This window comes from Oryctolagus cuniculus, chromosome 18, assembly GCF_964237555.1.
Source record: "Oryctolagus cuniculus chromosome 18, mOryCun1.1, whole genome shotgun sequence".
NCBI lineage: Eukaryota > Metazoa > Chordata > Mammalia > Lagomorpha > Leporidae > Oryctolagus > Oryctolagus cuniculus.
Genome location: NC_091449.1, coordinates 56,955,300 through 56,973,672, shown reverse-complemented (window position 1 = coordinate 56,973,672; position 18,373 = coordinate 56,955,300). Strand labels below are relative to the sequence as shown.

Sequence of the window (18,373 nt, the reverse complement as noted above, 5' to 3'; positions counted from 1 at the left end):
CCAGGAGTAGGAAGGGGGTCATTTATTGCCCGGCTGGAGCAGGGCTACGAAAGCTGTGCTGAGATCTGCGATGTGATGGAAGCACTGGGAATGTGAAAGCAGAGACTCGGGGTTGGCTGGGGTGCGCCAGGTACTTGGGGGACCTCGGGCATGTCACACGCTGGCCGCAGTGTCCTTACCTACAAAACGAGCACAAAATCTGCTATCAAACAGCATTGCTGTGACAATGGAATTAACTTAAATGTGACTGTGAACGTGGTATATAAACGTCTTTAAAAAAAAAAAAAAACTTGGCTGTCAGTGTGGGCAATTGGTGCTGAGGTTAAGATGCTGCTTAGGATGTCCACACCCCATACCAGAGCACCTAGTTCAAGTCCAAGTTCTGATCCAACTTCCTGATACTGTGTCTGGGAGGCAGCAGATGACAGCTCAAGTACTTCAGTCTTGGCCACAGACATGGGAGACCCAGGTGGGGTTCCTAGCTCCTGGCTTTGGCCTGGTCCTGTCCTGCCCAGCTCCCCTTCTGATCCAGCTTCCTGCTAATGTGCGCCCTGGGATACAGCAGATGATGGCCCAAGTACGTGGCTCCCTGCCACCCATGTGGGAGATCCAGAGGTTCTTCCCGGCTCCCAGCTTTGACTTGGCCTAGCCTTGGCTGTTGTGGGCATCTGGGAGATGAACCAGTACCCGGGAGATTCCTTTCTGTCTGTCTCTTTGCCCGTCAAATAAAATGCAAATAAATAAAGAAGAACTGATAAACAAAAGTGCAGCTACCGCTACGCACTGACAGGATCTGCATGCAGTGAGTTTGAGATGGCTGGGTCATCTTGCTCGTGGAAGAAATCCCTGAGGCTCTGGATATCATGGAGACACAGGCCAGCTGGCTTCCAAGTCTTGGGCCCGGCCTTACCTCAGCTCCCTGACACCCATGATGGTGTCCACCACCCAGCAGGGGTCCCACTTGCAGCCAAGCCCTGGAGATGAAACCTGGCTTAAAACAGGATGCTGGCTCAGGGGTCAGAAGCCAAGGAGGAAGTAGTGGGCCTGCAAGGCCGTCCTTTGGGACGGTGCAGTCATCCCAAAGGATGGTGGGAGGGAAGAATGTGGGCATTTTCCAAGAAAATGTGGGCTGTAGGGTAGCTCTCTCTGCTGGGATTGCATGGGCCCCAGCACCACAGCAATCACCACTCTCTCTGGGGCCTGCTTCCCTTAGGGGCAGCCTGTTCCCAACAGTACAGGAGTCAGCCAAGCACATCACGTGCTCTGCCCGCTCCTGCCCACAGTCACGTGGGTGAGGGTAGCATTCACTGGGACTCACCCAGCCTACCCCTTCCCCCTTCCCCCATCACACTAAATGCAAAGGCACACCCCCACCCCTGCGCAGGCGCAGTCCCAGCCCACTGTCCTAGGAACCCACTAGTGGCACCTGTGTGGTGTGCGATTACCTCCTGCCTATGTTTAATTCATGACTGGGGGTAGATATGAGCTGCCTAAGAAAGGAAAGAACTCCCCTGGGGTCTCGCCCAGTTCCTGCCCACCCACAGGGCACACAGCTGAGGCCCCAGCCTCCTCACTGGGGGCTGAGGCTGGGAGTGGAAGCCCCTGATGGTCTTGGAGGACACCGTCCCAGCCAGGGCACCACCATCGGTCTCTCATCCAAAGCCCTGGAATGTCTATGGGCCAATCAGCAGAGTCTCCAGGGGCTCCCTGAGGGTGCTAATAATCCTGCAATGATTAGCAGGGGCCAGGGGGTCAGCGCACACTGCTCTGCCTGCTGTCGGTGGGGCGGGCTGGCCAGCTCTGAGGCCGGGGCAAAGAGGCGTCCTGGGAAGCTCTTTTCATGCCAGCACTGAAGGGAGGCTGTTTGGACACACTGATTACTCATCAGCCTCCCCCTTTTGTCTGCCAGCCCAGCCTGACTCCTCGAGGTTGTGAATAGCTCCATCCAGTCTGGAAGCGAGCTGGACGGCTGAGCCGGGCCATGCTCCCAGTGCCTAACAGGCCCATTCCTCGGCCAGAGCCCTGCCCGGGGCTGGGAGGCCGGGGCCGCCAGCCTGGCCTCCTCCCAGTGTTCCTGGTTCTGCTTGGCATGGCCTGGGCAGAGGTGAGGCTGCAGCAGCCGCAGGAGCAAGCTCCAATGCCCGGAGGTAAGGGACACCTGAGAGAGGCCAGAGGCAGGGGAGCCGTGTGAATTTCGGGAAGGGGACTTGCACAAGCCAGGCCCTGGGCCGCCCTGGGGTGATTTAACCAGGGACCCACCCGGAAAGTTCAGCAGTCAGGATGCACGGATGGCTGGGGAGGGAGGCGAACGAAGCGGGTGGGCCTGGGATCGGGGTCAAGGAGTATCGGCTGGAGCCTGCATCAGAGGCCCCGCAAGAGACTCAACGGCCCAGAAGGTCCTGGGCAGGGAGCTGCGGCAAGCCCAGCCCCAGCCCCTTTGCTCCAACCCCCAACCCCAGCACTCAGTCCAAGCACTGTCTTACTGAGTCTCTCCATCTCTCATTCGCCCTCCATCTCTGTGCTCTGCTTTCCACCCCCACCCCAGACTCCCATCTTAGGTCTCCTTTCCTAAAGGCAGGTGCACTTTAGGAACCGGTGCCATGGGGACGGGTGCCGGGTCTAGCCGCGCCCGCAGCCCAGCCTTTTCTCCCTGGCTCCAGGCCTGAGCAGGAAGGAAAGCTTCTTGCTCCTCTCCCTGCACAACCGCCTGCGGAGCCGGGTCCAGCCTCCTGCGGCCAACATGCAGAGACTGGTGAGTACCCCCACCCCCGTCCCGGCAGCAGGGCAGGGCGGGAGGGGACAGCAGTCACCGAGCCCACAGCGGGATGGGGGCCCTGATGGCTGGGGGCTCTGCCACTTCCTCCTCCTCAAGGGGCTCAGAACTCAGGCCCCTCTGGCTGCCTCGGGCCTTCCCTGGCTTCCCGTTGCCATGGAGATCAGGAGCTGTGGATGGAGCTCACAAAGGAGCCAGCAGGATGGGAGGGACAGGGGACAGGGAGGGAGAAGCCTCCCGCTGGGCTGGGACAGCCTTCTGTGTGGCCAGGACCCAGTGCTCCTTCCTGGGTGTATCTGGACAACCAGGAGGGAACCCTCCCAAGTTCCCTACTCATCCTTGCTTGCATGGCAGAAGCAGGGGGTGTAGGGTTTTGCACCATCCCGTGGGGCTGCGGAGTTGGGGCTCACCAACTCTGGCCCCAGAGTTGGGATCTCAGCAGTCCCAGCTGGGTTAACCGGCTAGGGAGGGAGGTCAGGACCATGTGGGGGCCGGCAGGGTTCCCCATGGCTGCCTCCCATAAACTCCTCCAAGGCTGGCGGCCACAGAGGTGACCTTGAGAGCTCTGGGGTCAGTTTCCCAGGAGGTGGGGGTGGGGCAGCCAGGAGGACGGTTACTTCTCCCCCCCGCTTTGCCTGCCCTTCCTCAGCCAGGGTGCTCCCAGCTGTGACACCTGGCGTGGGGTTCTCCTGCAGGGGATGCTGGGACCAGTGTGGCAGTGCGCCCTTGTCTAAGCTGCAGAAAACCCTGCTTTGCAAGACAGCGCCACTGAGGGCGCTCTGCTACCTCCCTCTGTGCTGCCTCTGGGGCTCCCAGCACTCATGCCCTGCTCACAGCGCAGACTGGAGACCCAGGCCCACAGGCTGGTGGCGGCTGCTGTGGGGCCCCAGGGAGACCCCCACTCTCGCCCACCAGAAGTGAAACCACATCGCGGGATAGCCTGCTGAGGGGCCAGCCCCGAGCAGGGCACCTTCCTCCCAGCATTCGTTTAATCACAATCATCTTAGCCGGTAGGCACCTTGCTGTCCCATGTTACAGATGAGGACGGTGAGTATCGGAGCTGAGGCGACGGCTGGAGGTCACACAGCTGGACTGAGCGGGTGGAGGTCAGCTGCTGTATTAGGTGGGGAGCGCAGACATGGCAGCTCCTGAGAATTCTGTTCACCGGGACCACAGAGCTGGGGCCCAGGAGACCTCTCCCACCCCTGGTTCCCACTGGGGCCCCTACAGACTCCCATCCTAGGGGCGGGGCACAAAGGCAGCAGGGAGTGACACAGCACATCGAGGGAGGGACACTGCCAGTGAATGGCGCTTCACTCTTAGCCAAACACAAAACCGTGGCAAGGCTTGGTTGCTGCCCAGGGCTCACACCCGCAGGTGGGAAAGAAAAGGCACAAGCCCCTCCCATCACTAACCCTCCCCCCCCCCCCCCAGCCTGTTCTGTTACTGAGCAGGGCCTAAGGATTCAGGAAGGAGGAAGCTCTGCCCTGGGTGTGGCCAGGCTCAGACACCACCTGCGCTTTCCCACACACCTTGGAGAGCCCCTGACGGGTCCTGCCTGGGCTTCCCTGGCCCCGTTTCAGGGACAGCGATTGCTCAGAGGGTGAGGCAGCCAAGCAGGACTCCCGTGCAGTGCTCTCCCTCCACATGACCCGGCACCCATGGGAACTCCAAGACAACGAGGGAGTCAGATCACGGAGGCCAGGCCCACGGGTCTCATTCTTCACACTAACAACTCCCGCTGATGTCTCCATGTGTGCTATCCCCAGGACTGGAGCGAGAACCTGGCCCAGCTGGCTCAAGCCAGGGCAGCCCTCTGCGGCACTGCGGCCCCCAGCCCAGCGCCGGTCCCACACGTGGGCTGGAACGTGCAGCTGCTGCCCAGGGGCTCGGCATCCTTTGTCCAAGTGGTCAGCCTGTGGTTCGCCGAGGGGCAGTGGTACAGCCACGCAGCAGCCGAGTGTGCCTACAATGCCACCTGCACCCACTACACCCAGGTGAGTGTGTCAGAGGCCAGGCCAGGACACCAGCTCCCAGGTCCTGGTGCCGGCTGGGTCATCCCAAAAGAGGCTATGGTCTGTCCTAAATTTTCCTCCAAATTGTTTAGTTTTGCTTTTTCCAACTTTAAGTATCCATTATGTCACACACAAATTTAAAAATGGACCTCGTCTGATCCACTACCTAGATGTAGATGCTACTAAACTCCTGCCCATTCCCTCCCACCCCTCCTAAGAGGGGACATCCTGAAGGTCAAGTGTATCACTCCCAAGCAAATTTCCTTATTTCCTTTCTTCATTCAACATACATTTGCTGAGTGCCAGCCGTTAAGTCCGTGGCACTGTTGAGGTGCGAGGTCGGCCAGAGCACTGTAAAAGAAACAAGCAGCAAGCGGGCTTTCGTATCGCCACTCCTCGTCCACAGGCCTCGCAGCTTTTCCGCCTGCGCAGATGGGCTGTACTTTTAAACCTTCCATGAAGGCTCTCTCCATGTGTGTCCTTTCGCACGCTGTGAATGTCACGCCAGACCGCGCTGTAAGATGTATTCTGGTCCACAAAGGCCTGTGTCCTGACTGCTATGTAGAACTGTGCTAAGACAAGCTGTAATCTATCCATTCCAAAGGCTGTTGGCCAGCATCCAGCTTAGCGCCACATTTTTACCAGTACAAGGCACCCTGTGATACTCAAGTCCTATCGCTGGGCCTCTTGTGCACGCGTCCAGTTTCTCTGGAGAGACTCAGAAGGGACCAGCTGGTCATACACAGTATGCACCTGCAACTCTGCAGGGCACTGCCAATGTGGGCACCCCAGCTGCCCAAACCTGCAAACCAGACCCCAGGCTCTGTCAGCCTCCTTACTTTCTGCCTATCTCAAAGGTATGAAAACCTCACTCTGTTTGTGATTGGCACCTCCCTGAATACCTGTTCCATTGGTTATCTGTTCATAGCCTTTGCCCATATCTTAAAATCTTTTAACAACTCATTTATTCATTTCATATGAACGGCAGAGACAGGCAGACAGCTCTTCCATCTGCCAGCTGACTCCCCAGATGCCAACAACAGCCAGGCCAAAGCTGAAAGCTCAGAACTCAAGGCAGGTCTCTCATGGGGGCGGCACGGACCTGACTACCTGAACCGTCACTGCTGCCTCCTAGGGTCTGCATCAGCAGGAAGCTGGAATCAGGAGCCTCCAGTGTGGGAGGGCTGGGACCTGGGAGCAGCTTAAGCACTGGTCAAACGCCCAGCCTCCCCCTTTTTTTTTTTTTTTTTTTTTTTGACAGGCAGAGTGGACAGTGAGAGAGAGAGACAGAGAGAAAGGTCTTCCTTTGCTGTTGGTTCACCCTCCAATGGCAGCCACGGCCGGCGCACCATGCTGATCCGATGGCAGGAGCCAGGTACTTATCCTGGTCTCCCATGGGGTGCAGGGCCCAAGCACTTGGGCCATCTTCCACTGCACTCCCGGGCCACAGCAGAGAGCTGGCCTGGAAGAGGGGCAACCGGGACAGAACCCGGCGCCCCGACCGGGACTAGAACCCGGTGTGCCAGCGCCGCAAGGCGGAGGATTAACCTAGTGAGCCACGGCACCGGCCCCAGCCTCCTTTCTCAACCTGAGGTTGTCGTTCTGCCCAGGACTTTGTGTATGGTGTGACATAAGGACTTAATTCCATCTTGGGTACCTTCTGCTGAGTATTCGGTGTTTTCCCCGCTGATGGGTGACGCCCTCAGAATCCATAGCCACACAGCTCTGTTGCTGAGCTCTCTGTTCCATTGTGTTGGCCTTTTTGTTGATCCCTGCACAAATTTTGTTTTAATGATTATGGCTCTGGGCCCAGCGCTGTGGTGCAGTATTTTTTTAAACCTCCATCTGCAGTGCCAGCGTCCCACACAGGTACCAGTTTGAGTCTCAGCTGCTCCACTCGATCCAGCTCTCTGCTATGGCCTGGGAAAGCAGTAAAAGATGGCCCAAGTCCCTGGGCCCCTGCACCAGTGGGAGACCTGGGAGAAGCTCCTGGCTCCTGGCTTCAGGTCAGCCCAGCCCCAGCCGTCACGGCCATCTGTGAGTGAACCAGTGGGTGGAGTACCTCTTTCTCTGTCTCACTCTGTCTTTAACTCTGCTTCTCAAATAAATAATCTTAAGAAAAAAACTATTATGACTTTATAAAAAGTTTTGACAGGAAAATCCTCACATTATTATTGTTCTTCAAAAATTTCAGTTATTCATGGCTCTTGATTAAAAAAACCTTTTCCAAGTTACAAACATTTCCTTCTAATCTGAGTCTGCTAAGCATTTTTTTTAAAGATTTCTTTATTTATTTGAAAGACAGAGTTACACAACAAGGGAGGGAGAGACAGAGAGGTTTTCCATCTACTGGTTCACTCCCCACATGGCCACAACAGCTGGGGCTGGGTCAATCCAAAACCAGGAGCCAGGAGCTTCTTCCAGGCCTCCCACACAGGTACAGGGGCCCACACACTTGGGCCACCCTCTACTGCCTTCCCAGGCACATCAGCAGGGAGCTGGATCGGAAGTGGAGCAGCCGGGACTCAAACCAGCACCTACATGGGATTCTGGCACTGCGGGGCTGCAGCTTAACCCTCTATGCCACAGGGGTGCCCCCTGTTAAGCGTTTTTTAAATGACTGGGCCTGCATTTGATCTAACACCTCCTGCCTCTATTCAAGTAATTAGATGATTCTACCTTCACCTGTTAAAGTGATGGAATCTATGAATACTCTGTGTGCGTGTGTGTATGTGTGTGTGTGTGTGTATACACACAGCCGTCACATATCACCAGATCTTCCTGGTCATATATTTTAAGCATTTTATTATAGAAAGTTTCAAACATAAAAAGTGGTCAGAATGGTATAATGAACTTCCAGTTTAACAATTACCACCTTGTGGCTTTAGCTGTATCCCTGCCTAGTTCCCTCTCCTCATCATTTTAAGCACATTTCAGACATTGTATCATTTTATCCATAAAACCTTAAATGTATATCTCTAAAATATAGCTCTTTTTTAAAAAGAGTGTAACCACAGTCCCAACATTCATTTTTTAAATGTTAACCCTTTCTGCATTTCTACTTGCACAGCTGTAATTCAATTATGCCCAATACACTATGACAGGTCCCCAAATATTAAAATACGCAGGTATTAGAAGCAAGAGCTGCTACCTCGAGTTCCCAAACAGAGCTGGCCAAGCTTCTTCCCAGGGGCCCCTTGGATGTTGCCCGTGATCTGGAAGCAAGGGGTTAATGCCTGGCGCAGCAGTGGTCTCCATGGGCCCGTGCTCCTGCCCAGGATCCGCTCTAATTGGCAAGTACCCCAGCCCTACTGGTTAAATATTTCTGAATGCCTGCCTACTTGGTTCATCACATGATATGCAATAATGTGATGCAGGATTGTGTGTGTGTGTGTTGCTTTAAATTCATTGCTGGATTTGATATGTAAGTTACTACTGGTATTAGAATTACCTTTAATTTTTTTTTTTTTGTTCCTACTGCCCTTATGTGGGGGTATAGCAATGCCACACTGACTGTGCAAAGTGAGTTGGAGTTGTTAGCTTCATTGCCTATTTGGAACAATTTCTATATTTGCTATTCCTCTCCTATAAAACTGGCCCTTCCTTGACTTTTTTGTTTGTTTGGGCTGTGTGTGTATGTTCACATGTGAATGGATTGTATCTACTGATCCAGCTATTTCTTCTTGAGGCAGTTTTGACACGTTCTATTTTCTAGGTAATTATCCACTCCATGTTTTCTTTTTTTTTTTTTAATATTTATTTATTTTAAAGTCAGAGTTACACAGAGAGAGAGAGAGAGAGAGAGAGAGGTCTTCCATTCACTGGTTCACTCCCCAATTGGCTGCAACGACTGGAGCTGTGCCGATCAATCCGAAGCCAGGAGCCAGGAGCTTCTTCCGGGTCTCCCACATGGGTGCAGGGGCCCAAGGACCTGGGCCATCCTCCACTGCTATCCCAGGCCATAGCAGAGAGCTACATTCCATGTTTTCTAACTTATTGGTCATGATTATTCATTATTTAACAGAGACTTAGAGTTAAACCAAGATTGCTGAACATCTTGACTGTATCTGCAGCTATGTCCCTTGTTGTCGCTCCCCCTCTTCGTGGAGGAATGACACTAAACCCTGCCTAGGCTTCATATCCGAGTCACGGCACCATTATGTTGCTCCCCGTCTTCGTGGAGGAACGACACAGGACCCTGCGCTGTTCTTTCGTCTGCTCGGCCCTCCCCGGGTTTGCTGCTGGTTCTTCCCGGGTTGGCTACCGGCCCTTCCACCTCCGTGGAAGGGCGGTTCCCCCTGCCACATTCCCCACTTCCGCAGGGGAGCAGCACACCGCCGGCCGGCTCTCTCGGGGGCTGCACAGGTGTTCCCCTTAGATGTTCCTGGTGCATGCCGTCTCTCTCCTCCTTTATAGTCCTCCTCCGCCAATCCTAACTCGGCTGCCCACACGCCGAGTACGCTGCTCTCCTCCAATCAGGAGCAGGTCCTGCAGCTTGTCAAGTTGGTGAGAGGCAGCTGGGTAGAAGCTGTTGCCTCCTCTCCCAGCGCCATATTGTGGGAGAGCAGATGCATAGAATAAGTCTTAATTCCAGTAACTCAGTCCAGTCCAGGTTGCTCCCCACACTTGTGAGTTCCCAGTACTGGGGCAAGCATTCTGCCACTTCAGGTAAAGCTGCTGCTCCGGACGCCCACATCCCATGCAGGCACACTCGGGGTCAAGTTCAGACTCTCCTGCTAGTGCACGCCCTGGGAGCGGTAGATGATGGCGCAAGTGCCTGGGTCCTTGCTACCCATGTGGGAGTACCAGACAGAGTTCCTGGCTCCTGGTTTCAGCCTGGCCTTGGCTAATGCAGGCATTTGGGGAGTGAACTAGTAAATGGATCTCTGTTGCTCTCTGTCACTCCACCTTTCAAATAAATAAGTCAAATTTTAAAAAAGTCCCAGTATTGATTATTTGTGCCTTCTCTCTTGTTTTTTACCAATCTTCCTAGAGGTTTGTCTATTTTATTAGTATTTTCAACAAATCAGCTTTGTGTTAGTGTTCTTTTCATTCTTTTTCATCTTTATTTCATTAATCTCACCTCTTTATATCATTTTAAAAAATAGTATATTTATTTATAAGACCGAATTACAGAAAGAGCGAGATAGAGATCTTCTATCTGTGGGCCCATGCCCCAAATGGCAACAATGGCTAGGGCTGGGCCAGGCAGAAGCCAGGAGCCAGCAGCTCCCTCTAGATCTCCTACATGGGTGCCAGGGCCTTACACGGGGATGGTTCAAGTGCTTGGGTCCCTGTCATCCACATGGGAGTCCTTGGTGGAGGTCACAGCTTCAACCTGGCCCAGTCCCAGCCTAGGCCTGACTGTTGTGGGCATTTGGGGAGTGAACCAGGAGACAGAGGCCCTCTGTCTCCTCTCTGCCTCTCAAAAAATAAAAATGAAAAATGAAACAGTGGGCTATGGCGAGAAGTCACAGCCATCTTTGCAATCAATCACAAGACCGTGACATCCACATCCTTCTTTTGCCATCCTCCCCCACCACCCATAACCTTTAACCCTCACCCTCTGACCCCTCCACTCAGACAGCCTTCCTATCCCTAGCCCTGCCCTGCCCAGCCACTGCTCCTGAGGCCCTCAGGGTGGGTAAGGAAGCTGTCCCTCTGCCTGAATGGTGACAAAAGTCATGTCTTCCCATCTCCTGGCGTGCATGGCCTGTACCACTGAACCTCGGATTTGGAGTAGGGGTAGTCTGTGATAGGGTTTCTGAGCCACTGCATCTCTTGCAGCTCGTCTGGGCCACCTCAAGCCAGCTGGGCTGTGGGTGGCATGCGTGCTCTGTGGATCAGGTGGCGATGGAAGCCTTCGTCTGCGCCTATGCCCCCGGGTAAGTTCCTAGGACCGCCGGGTTGTCAGTGTGTCGCTCCCCCTCTTCATGGAGGAACGACACTAAGCCCTGCCTAGGCTTCATATCCGAGTCACGGCACCATTATGTCGCTCCCCCTCTTCATGGAGGAACGACACTAAGCCCTGCCTAGGCTTCATATCCGAGTCACGGCACCATTATGTCGCTCCCCCTCTTCGTGGAGGAACGACACAGGACCCTGCGCTGTTCTTTTCGTCTGCTCGGCCCTCCCCGGGTTTGCTGCTGGTTCTTCCCGGGTTGGCTACTATCCCTTCCACCTCCGTGGAAGGGCAGTTCCCCCTGGCCGCATTCCCCACTTCCGCAGGGGAGCGGCACACCGCCGGCCGGCTCTCTGGGGGGCTGCACGGGTGTTCCTTCAGCTAGATGTTCCCCATAGATGTTCCTGGTGCATGCCGTCTCTCTCCTCCTTTATAGTCCTCCTCCGCCAATCCCAACTCGGCTGAGTACGCTGCTCTCCAATCAGGAGCAAGTCCTACAGTTAATTGGTTGAACTGGAGGCAGCTGTGCGGAAGCTGTTTACTTCTCTCCCAGCGCCACATTGTGGGAGAGCAGATGCATAGAATAAATCCTAATTCGAGCAACTTAGTCTAGTCCGGATTGCTCCCCACAGATCCCCCTTTCTTTTTATTTTTTGGCGTTGATACGCGCCTGTCTTCGGTGTCCCGCAGCACACACTCTGCTGTACTTGCTAGAGTTGCCACAGGCTCTTACAAGTCCTATCAATCAGGAAAACCGAATCCGGGTCCTCTCTTCGCCATTGTGAGGAGGTTTTTAGGCGCTGATGCGTGCCTGTGTTCGGTGCCCTGCAGCGCATGCTCTGCTCTGCTAGAACTGCCTGCAGGTGTTTACAAAACCTATCAGGCAAACCGAATCCAAGCCTTCTCATTGCCGTATTGTGGGGGAGACTTATTAGTGTTGGTTTGTGCCTATCTTCGGTGACCTGCAGCTCATACTCTGGTCGAGCTTTGCTGGCGCTTACCGCCTTAAATCAGGCAGACCGAATCCAAGCCTCCTAATTGTTGCATTGTGGGGAAGCTTTACTGATGTTAATTCGTGCCTGTCTTCGGTGACCTGTGGCTAGCCGCCCAGGTGCTCACCGCCTCACTAATCGGGCAGACCGAATCCAAGCCTTCTAATTGGCATGTTGAGGGGAGGCCTTATTTCTCTCTATTTCTCTATCTCCGGGCATTCCTATTTCTCCCATTTTACTTCTATCTTCCAGCATTCCTATTTCTCTCACTTAACTTCTAAAACTTCTGTTTCTCTTATCCCCGCAGCTTCCCGGCACCTCGCCCCGCCGGCGGGTTCCCGGCTCTGCGCCGCTTCAGCCCGCGCGCCTCTCTCATCTGCGCAGCTTCCCGGCTTTGCGCAGCTCGGCTTTGCGCGCTCCGCGGTCTCCACGCTTAACCCTTTCGCGTCTGAACCACGGCCTACGCCAGCGTTCCCTATCTATTCACGCCCCGTGCTCTCTCTGCACGCGGCGGCTTCCGCGAGTAACACAGCGTAGCTTGCGTCTCCACCACTAGGATTCAATCTAAGTTCCCCGGGCTAGCCTAGCGAATTCAACCCAGCGTACGTCTCTGCCCCACGGTTTGGCTTCCCGTCCTTTGCTCCCCGGGCTAATCAGACGGATCCCAATCTGGCTTACGTCTCAGCTTCTGGTTTTAACTTTTCGCCCCCTATTCCCGGGCTAACTTGAGAACCCCAAAGTGGCTTTCGTTTCCGCCTCGGCCTGCCCCCCGCGGCTTCAATTTCCCCAACATTTCTCTCCACCCGGCATGCTTCCCCAAGCTTTCCTCCAACGATATTCCTCCCTCATTTCTCCTGGCCTCTCCCCACAGTCCGCGTCCGAGTCTGTTTGTTCTAGCTTTCACTTTCGCTTTCGACCTTAAAGATTTCTCCCAGCTTCCCCACGTAGTCCATATCCGAGTCTATGCCTAGGCTTTCAACAGCTTCTTCCGGCACCCTTTTCGTCCGGCTTTTCCCTAGGCTGTTTGCTAGTCTCTCTCTCCGATATTTTCCCTAGTTCTTCCCGCTTCTTCCCTCCTAAGTTTCATATCCGTCCTAGGTTTCCTATCCGAGTCACGGCACCATTATGTCGCTCCCCCTCTTCATGGAGGAACGACACTAAGCCCTGCCTAGGCTTCATATCCGAGTCACGGCACCATTATGTCGCTCCCCCTCTTCATGGAGGAACGACACTAAGCCCTGCCTAGGCTTCATATCCGAGTCACGGCACCATTATGTCGCTCCCCCTCTTCGTGGAGGAACGACACAGGACCCTGCGCTGTTCTTTTCGTCTGCTCGGCCCTCCCCGGGTTTGCTGCTGGTTCTTCCCGGGTTGGCTACTATCCCTTCCACCTCCGTGGAAGGGCAGTTCCCCCTGGCCGCATTCCCCACTTCCGCAGGGGAGCGGCACACCGCCGGCCGGCTCTCTGGGGGGCTGCACGGGTGTTCCTTCAGCTAGATGTTCCCCATAGATGTTCCTGGTGCATGCCGTCTCTCTCCTCCTTTATAGTCCTCCTCCGCCAATCCCAACTCGGCTGAGTACGCTGCTCTCCAATCAGGAGCAAGTCCTACAGTTAATTGGTTGAACTGGAGGCAGCTGTGCGGAAGCTGTTTACTTCTCTCCCAGCGCCACATTGTGGGAGAGCAGATGCATAGAATAAATCCTAATTCGAGCAACTTAGTCTAGTCCGGATTGCTCCCCACATCAGTGGGGCTGGGTGGGATCCTTTCTCTTAGGGCGAGACACACCCAAAGGGCCTCTTTACATCTCAGTCTGCATCCTTGGTGGGAGAAGAAAGAAGCAGAATGGGAGAGGATGCAGGAGATTCTGGCCATGGACTCCTTCATGGATGCCCCTTCCTGGAAGCCTGGCCCTAGATTTTGAAAGTTTGCCCAGGGTTAGGCTGGAGACCCTGTCTCCCTTGGCTCCCTGACACCCTTGACTGGGCCAGAGGAGCCAAAGGGGCCAGCGAGGCAGGCAGCGAGTCCCTGGCCATGCCTTGTCCAAGGTCAGGCCCTGCCAGCCCCTCTGGTGCTTGCTCCCACAGAGGCAACTGGGAGGTCAACGGGAAGACCATCAGCCCCTATAAGAAGGGCGCCTGGTGCTCGCTCTGTACGGCCACCCTCTCCGGTTGCTTCAAAGCCTGGGACCACGAAGGGGGGCTCTGTGGTAAGTGCTCCCCCCTGCTCATCCCCTTTGGGGCAGCAGGCGCATGAGGGATTGGGCTGGTGGTCGCGGGGTGGGTCTTGCATCTTGAACAGCTGTTCCCAGGCCCTCAGCGCTCTGGGAGGAGGCCCCTTCTCAGAGCTCCCTCCTCACCTGCCCAGAGGTCCCCAGGAATCCATGCCGCGTGAGCTGCCGGAACGGCGGACAACTCAACACGAGCACCTGCCGCTGCCACTGTCCCCCTGGCTACACGGGCAGATACTGCCAAGGTGAGGAGCACTGGCGTTCCCGGCCACACCTGTGTGGGAGACCCAGTGCACACAGAGACAGCCTGGAGGGGTGAGGAGGGAGGCCAAGCACACACCTGCTGCCAGGTGTGCCCCGGGGCCAGGACACCAAGTGCATGAAGGCCTCGAGGGCGCTGACCATGTACTTGCCGGCTCTGCACTCTGCATGCATTCAGTGAACAAGCGTCCACGGCATGCAGGCTGTCTGCCAGACCCTGGGCTACACGGGGGATCCAAAGTGGAATCCAATAGGGCCCCTTAGGCTCCAGGACTGGGGGAAGAAGGTGGATCCTTTCCCACTGCCCCCACCCACCTACCCTGATCAGTTACCACAGGCAGGTGACCGCCCACACCCTACTTTGCTTCTCTCTATAATGGGCATCAAAGACAACACACATGGCAGCACCAGAAGCCCTGGTGGGCTTCGTCTCTGAGCAGGGAGTTCTTGCTGTGGTGGGCCTCTCCCAGATGCTCAAGGCCTGTAGGGGGCAGCACAGGGGCTGCAGGGTGGGTGCTGAGTGCACTGTTCTGTCTTGGCAGTGCGGTGTGGTGTGCGGTGCGTGCATGGCCAGTTCCGGGAGGAGGAATGCTCCTGCGTCTGCCAGGTCGGCTACGGCGGAGCCCAGTGTGCCAGTGAGTCCTGCCCCAAGGCCCCTGCCGAGCCGCTTCCCATCTCTTCCTGCCTCCTCGCTCAATGCCATCACATCAGGAATTTGAAGATGGCCTGGCGGTGGGGAGGGAGGCATTTACACCACAGAAATTGGCAAATGCCAGAAACCAGGGACTGCTTTTTTAAAGTGATTGAACTCACTCATATTTCTACCAGCACGCCCCTGATGCACACGCACTCTCCACTCCGCAGCCTGCAGCAGGTAGTCAGAGGAGGGGGCACTTTGAGCTTAGCCCCCTGGCACAGCAGGAGAGGGTCATGATTCCAAGATCCACACACAAACTCAGGCTCCCTCCCCCCCAGCCAAGGTGCACTTTCCCTTCCACACCTGTGACCTGAGGATCGATGGAGACTGCTTCACTGTGTCTTCGGAGGCAGACACTTATTACGGAGCCAAGATGAAATGCCAGGTGATGGCTGACCCCTGCCTTCCCAAAGACGCCAGGATCTCAAGCAAGGGTCTTCACAGAGGGCCCCTGCACTGACAGATGGGTCCTCTGATTTCTGATCCCATTCGCTTCAGAAGGAGAAATCAATGGTCACAGAGAGTCAGAGGCCCAGAAGCCAGAGGGTCACTTACTGACCCGACAGGCCCAGGGCCCAGCCCCATCCTGCTTCTACCTAAGGGAGCTGTTCTGATGGACGGGGCTCTAGCTGCGGCTGGCCGCCCCGCAGGAATGCGAGCTCAGGGTGGCCAGAACCCAGGGGTCTCATGGGAACCGGAGATGCCCGTGTCTATTCACGGATGCTGGCAATCAACTTAGATGTATTCAACACACTGTGCAGGACGAACAAAACCCTTCTGAGAGTACAACCTGGCCTGGGCCCGTGGGCTCCCAGTTGGGCCTCTGAGCAGAGAGAGAGGAGAAGCAGGCAGGGCAGGGGAAGGGGATCCTCCCCCCGCCCCACAGCCCAAGCTTAGAGGCAGGAGGCTGTCGGGGGTGGGGCTGATGACAGCCTGGCCATTCGTGGCCGTGGTGGAGCAACAGGGTGGGCACAAAGGGCTGGCTCAGGCTCTGGGGGCCCTGCCAGTGTGACCCGGGTGGGAGTTACAGGAACAGGGTGGCGTGCTAGCCCAGATCCAGAGCCAGAAAGTGCAGGACATCCTCGCCTTCTACTTGGGCCGCCTGGAGACCACCAACGAGGTGACCGACACCGACTTTGAGACCAGGAATTTCTGGATTGGTGAGTGGCTGACCGGTTGGAGCTATGGTGAGTGCCGCAGCCTGTGCTGAGGCGACCTGGGAACCACCGGCTGGGGGGAGGCAGGGAGTGAGGGCTTGGCAGGCGGGGCCAACAGTCAGGCTGCCAACCCCTCCCGGAGGAGGAGGAGGGAAGGGGGATCACCAGGGGCTCTGGGGGCGCTGGGAAGAGTCTAGGGGTTGGGGTCAGAAAGACTCCAGGCAGCAGGCACGAGCCCGCTTCTCAGGGTCACTGGGCTCAGAGTGGGGCCCAGGTACGGCTCTCAGGCGATGGGCCAACCCTGGCTACCCCGGCCCAGGGCTCACCTACAAGACCGCGAAGGACTCCTTCCGCTGGACCACGGGGGAGCACCACTCCTTCACCAGTTTTGCCTTCGGGCAGCCTGACAACCAGGGGTGAGTCTGGGGTGCCCTCCCTCCCCGGGCCGCTTGGCTGAGCCTCACACCCCACTGAAGAGCCGCCACCCAGCCTCACCTGGTACCCAGGTGCAGGGAAGTCTGGGCCCAACCGGCGTGGGCACGACGCTGAGGGGAGGGAGATGCGGATAAGCAGGAACACCCCACAGGAGAGAGGGAACTCCAGAAGGCTTCAGCCATCTCTCTGTCCCCACTGTCCCCTCGGCTATGCCTCCTTTCCCTAAAGCCGCTATCCACTCGCCTCCCTGCACTGCCCCACCTGTGCTATGCCTGGACCAACACCTGGGTCTGGGCATTCCTCAGCCACCTGCTCACCTATGCCATTCAGGCACACATCCACCCTATATCGAGGACCTAGATTCCTGGTTTCCAAAACCCAGGAATGCTGGGGCAAGGGGTGGCAGGAGTGGAAGGGCTCAGGCTCTGTGGCCACCAGGGGCTCCAAATATCTGGCCCCTCCTTGCTGGCAGCCAGGCCTGTGTCCCTGGCCCACCATCTAGGAAGTCCACCCTCCCTTCTAGGATGAAAGACATGGCCCATCTGTTCCAGGTCTGGCCCTGCCACCTGGCGTGTGCTGTACTGGGGGCTGGGAGGGGGTCTGTCCAGCCCTGCTGGCTAAGCTGAGAAGCAGTGCAGTGATCTGGGAGCAGCACCAGGGCTTGGGGGTGGATCTGGAACCCTGGGCTGCAGCACTGGGCCTCCCAGATGCAGATGGCCCCTCGAGGGTAGAGGATTTACAACTGACCCAGACTCCTAACTTCATTCCTCCACCCTGAACACCTGACATCCTGGCCGAGCAGGTTTGGCAACTGTGTGGAGCTGCAGGCCTCAGCTGCTTTCAACTGGAATGACCAGCGCTGTAAAACCCGAAACCGTTACATCTGCCAGTTTGGTAAAACCTGAAGCCATCATAACTGTCCCTCTCCTCTGGTCCCTGTCTCCTGGGGTACTGCTGGCTTGCTCCGGGCTGCGAGGATATAGAAGTCACAGGCCCAGTGTGTCTGAGAACACAGGGCCTTGTGTGTGCTGATGCCCAGGGCTCATAATCAAACAGCAAATGCACACAGAGGTGGGACAGCAGCCACACCCCAGCCCGGGGTTTCTCCAAGGCCCCTTTCTTCCCACCATGAAGGCAGCTACCTTGGGACCTGTCGGCTCCCTGACTGCTCAGAGTCCAGTGAGCTACCGCGGAGGGCAGAGGTGAAACCCGGCACCGCACTGGCTCCCAGCAGCACTTGCTGGAGGGAGCTGCCAGAGGGGCACCTCCGGACCCGATGCCCCAGTCCCCTCCCAGGACCGCCTGCGCTGCCACCAACCCTCGCTCTCTTCCTCTTCCTTTCTAGCCCAGGAGCACATTTCCCGATGGGATCCAGGACGCTGAGGCTGCTCCGCCAGGCTGCTCCGCCAGGCTGCTCCGCCAGCCAACCCCCTGGTGCACCAACCCTGCCTGCCTGTCTGCCCGCCTGACTGGAAAAAGGGCCAGCCTCGGACTGCATCCCAGCATCCAGGGATCTCGGGTCTTGCCCCACGCAGGGAGCTGGGCAGGGGGTGGCAGTGAGGCCAGTGGGGATGGGGAGTGGGTGCTAGAAGAGTCTGGCGGGGGCGAGGACAGCCTGGGGTCCCCGACTGGAAGGTGGGCTTCAATCAGGGGCCGCAGCAGCAGAAGCCAGGGTCAGCAGTCCGAAGAAACCGCCCTCCTCCATCTGGGCCAAGCTGCCCGGGTCAGCTGCACCCCGCCCCCCCCCGGAGGATTAAACTAAGTTATGGATCAACACCAGCCTCGCAAATGCTCATTTTGAAGGGGGGTGGGTGGGTGGAATACAGATTGGTCTCCAGCTCATCAGACGCGGTGTAATAACACTTGACACCTGTTAAACACCTGCCGTTTATCAACGCTCACACGTCCTCCC

At 56.5% G+C, this 18,373-nt stretch overlaps 2 protein-coding genes across 2 annotated transcripts in view; one reads left to right on the top strand and one right to left on the bottom strand.

The window, feature by feature from the left end:
- Positions 1–18,373, bottom strand: part of PDPR (pyruvate dehydrogenase phosphatase regulatory subunit) — an 87,471-nt gene that overhangs the window by 68,624 nt on the left and 474 nt on the right. The window lies entirely within an intron of this gene.
- Positions 1,751–18,235, top strand: LOC100348818 (C-type lectin domain family 18 member A). Its single transcript, XM_008257609.4, has 12 exons — positions 1,751–2,147; positions 2,661–2,752; positions 4,543–4,770; positions 10,576–10,673; positions 13,769–13,890; positions 14,049–14,156; positions 14,715–14,807; positions 15,148–15,254; positions 15,900–16,029; positions 16,346–16,442; positions 17,264–17,355; positions 17,807–18,235. Exons 1-12 carry the CDS (start codon positions 1,982–1,984, stop codon positions 17,842–17,844), a joined length of 1,371 nt encoding a protein of 456 aa, XP_008255831.2. The 5' UTR covers positions 1,751–1,981; the 3' UTR covers positions 17,845–18,235.

Coding starts and splice junctions, on each gene's coding strand:
- LOC100348818 (XM_008257609.4), top strand. CDS start 1,982: ATGCTCCCAGTGCCTAACAGGCCCATTCCTCGGCCAGAGCCCTGCCCG. Junction 13,891..14,048: donor CCACGAAGGGGGGCTCTGTG/GTAAGTGCTCCC, acceptor TCACCTGCCCAG/AGGTCCCCAGGAATCCATGC. Junction 14,808..15,147: donor CGGCGGAGCCCAGTGTGCCA/GTGAGTCCTGCC, acceptor CCTCCCCCCCAG/CCAAGGTGCACTTTCCCTTC.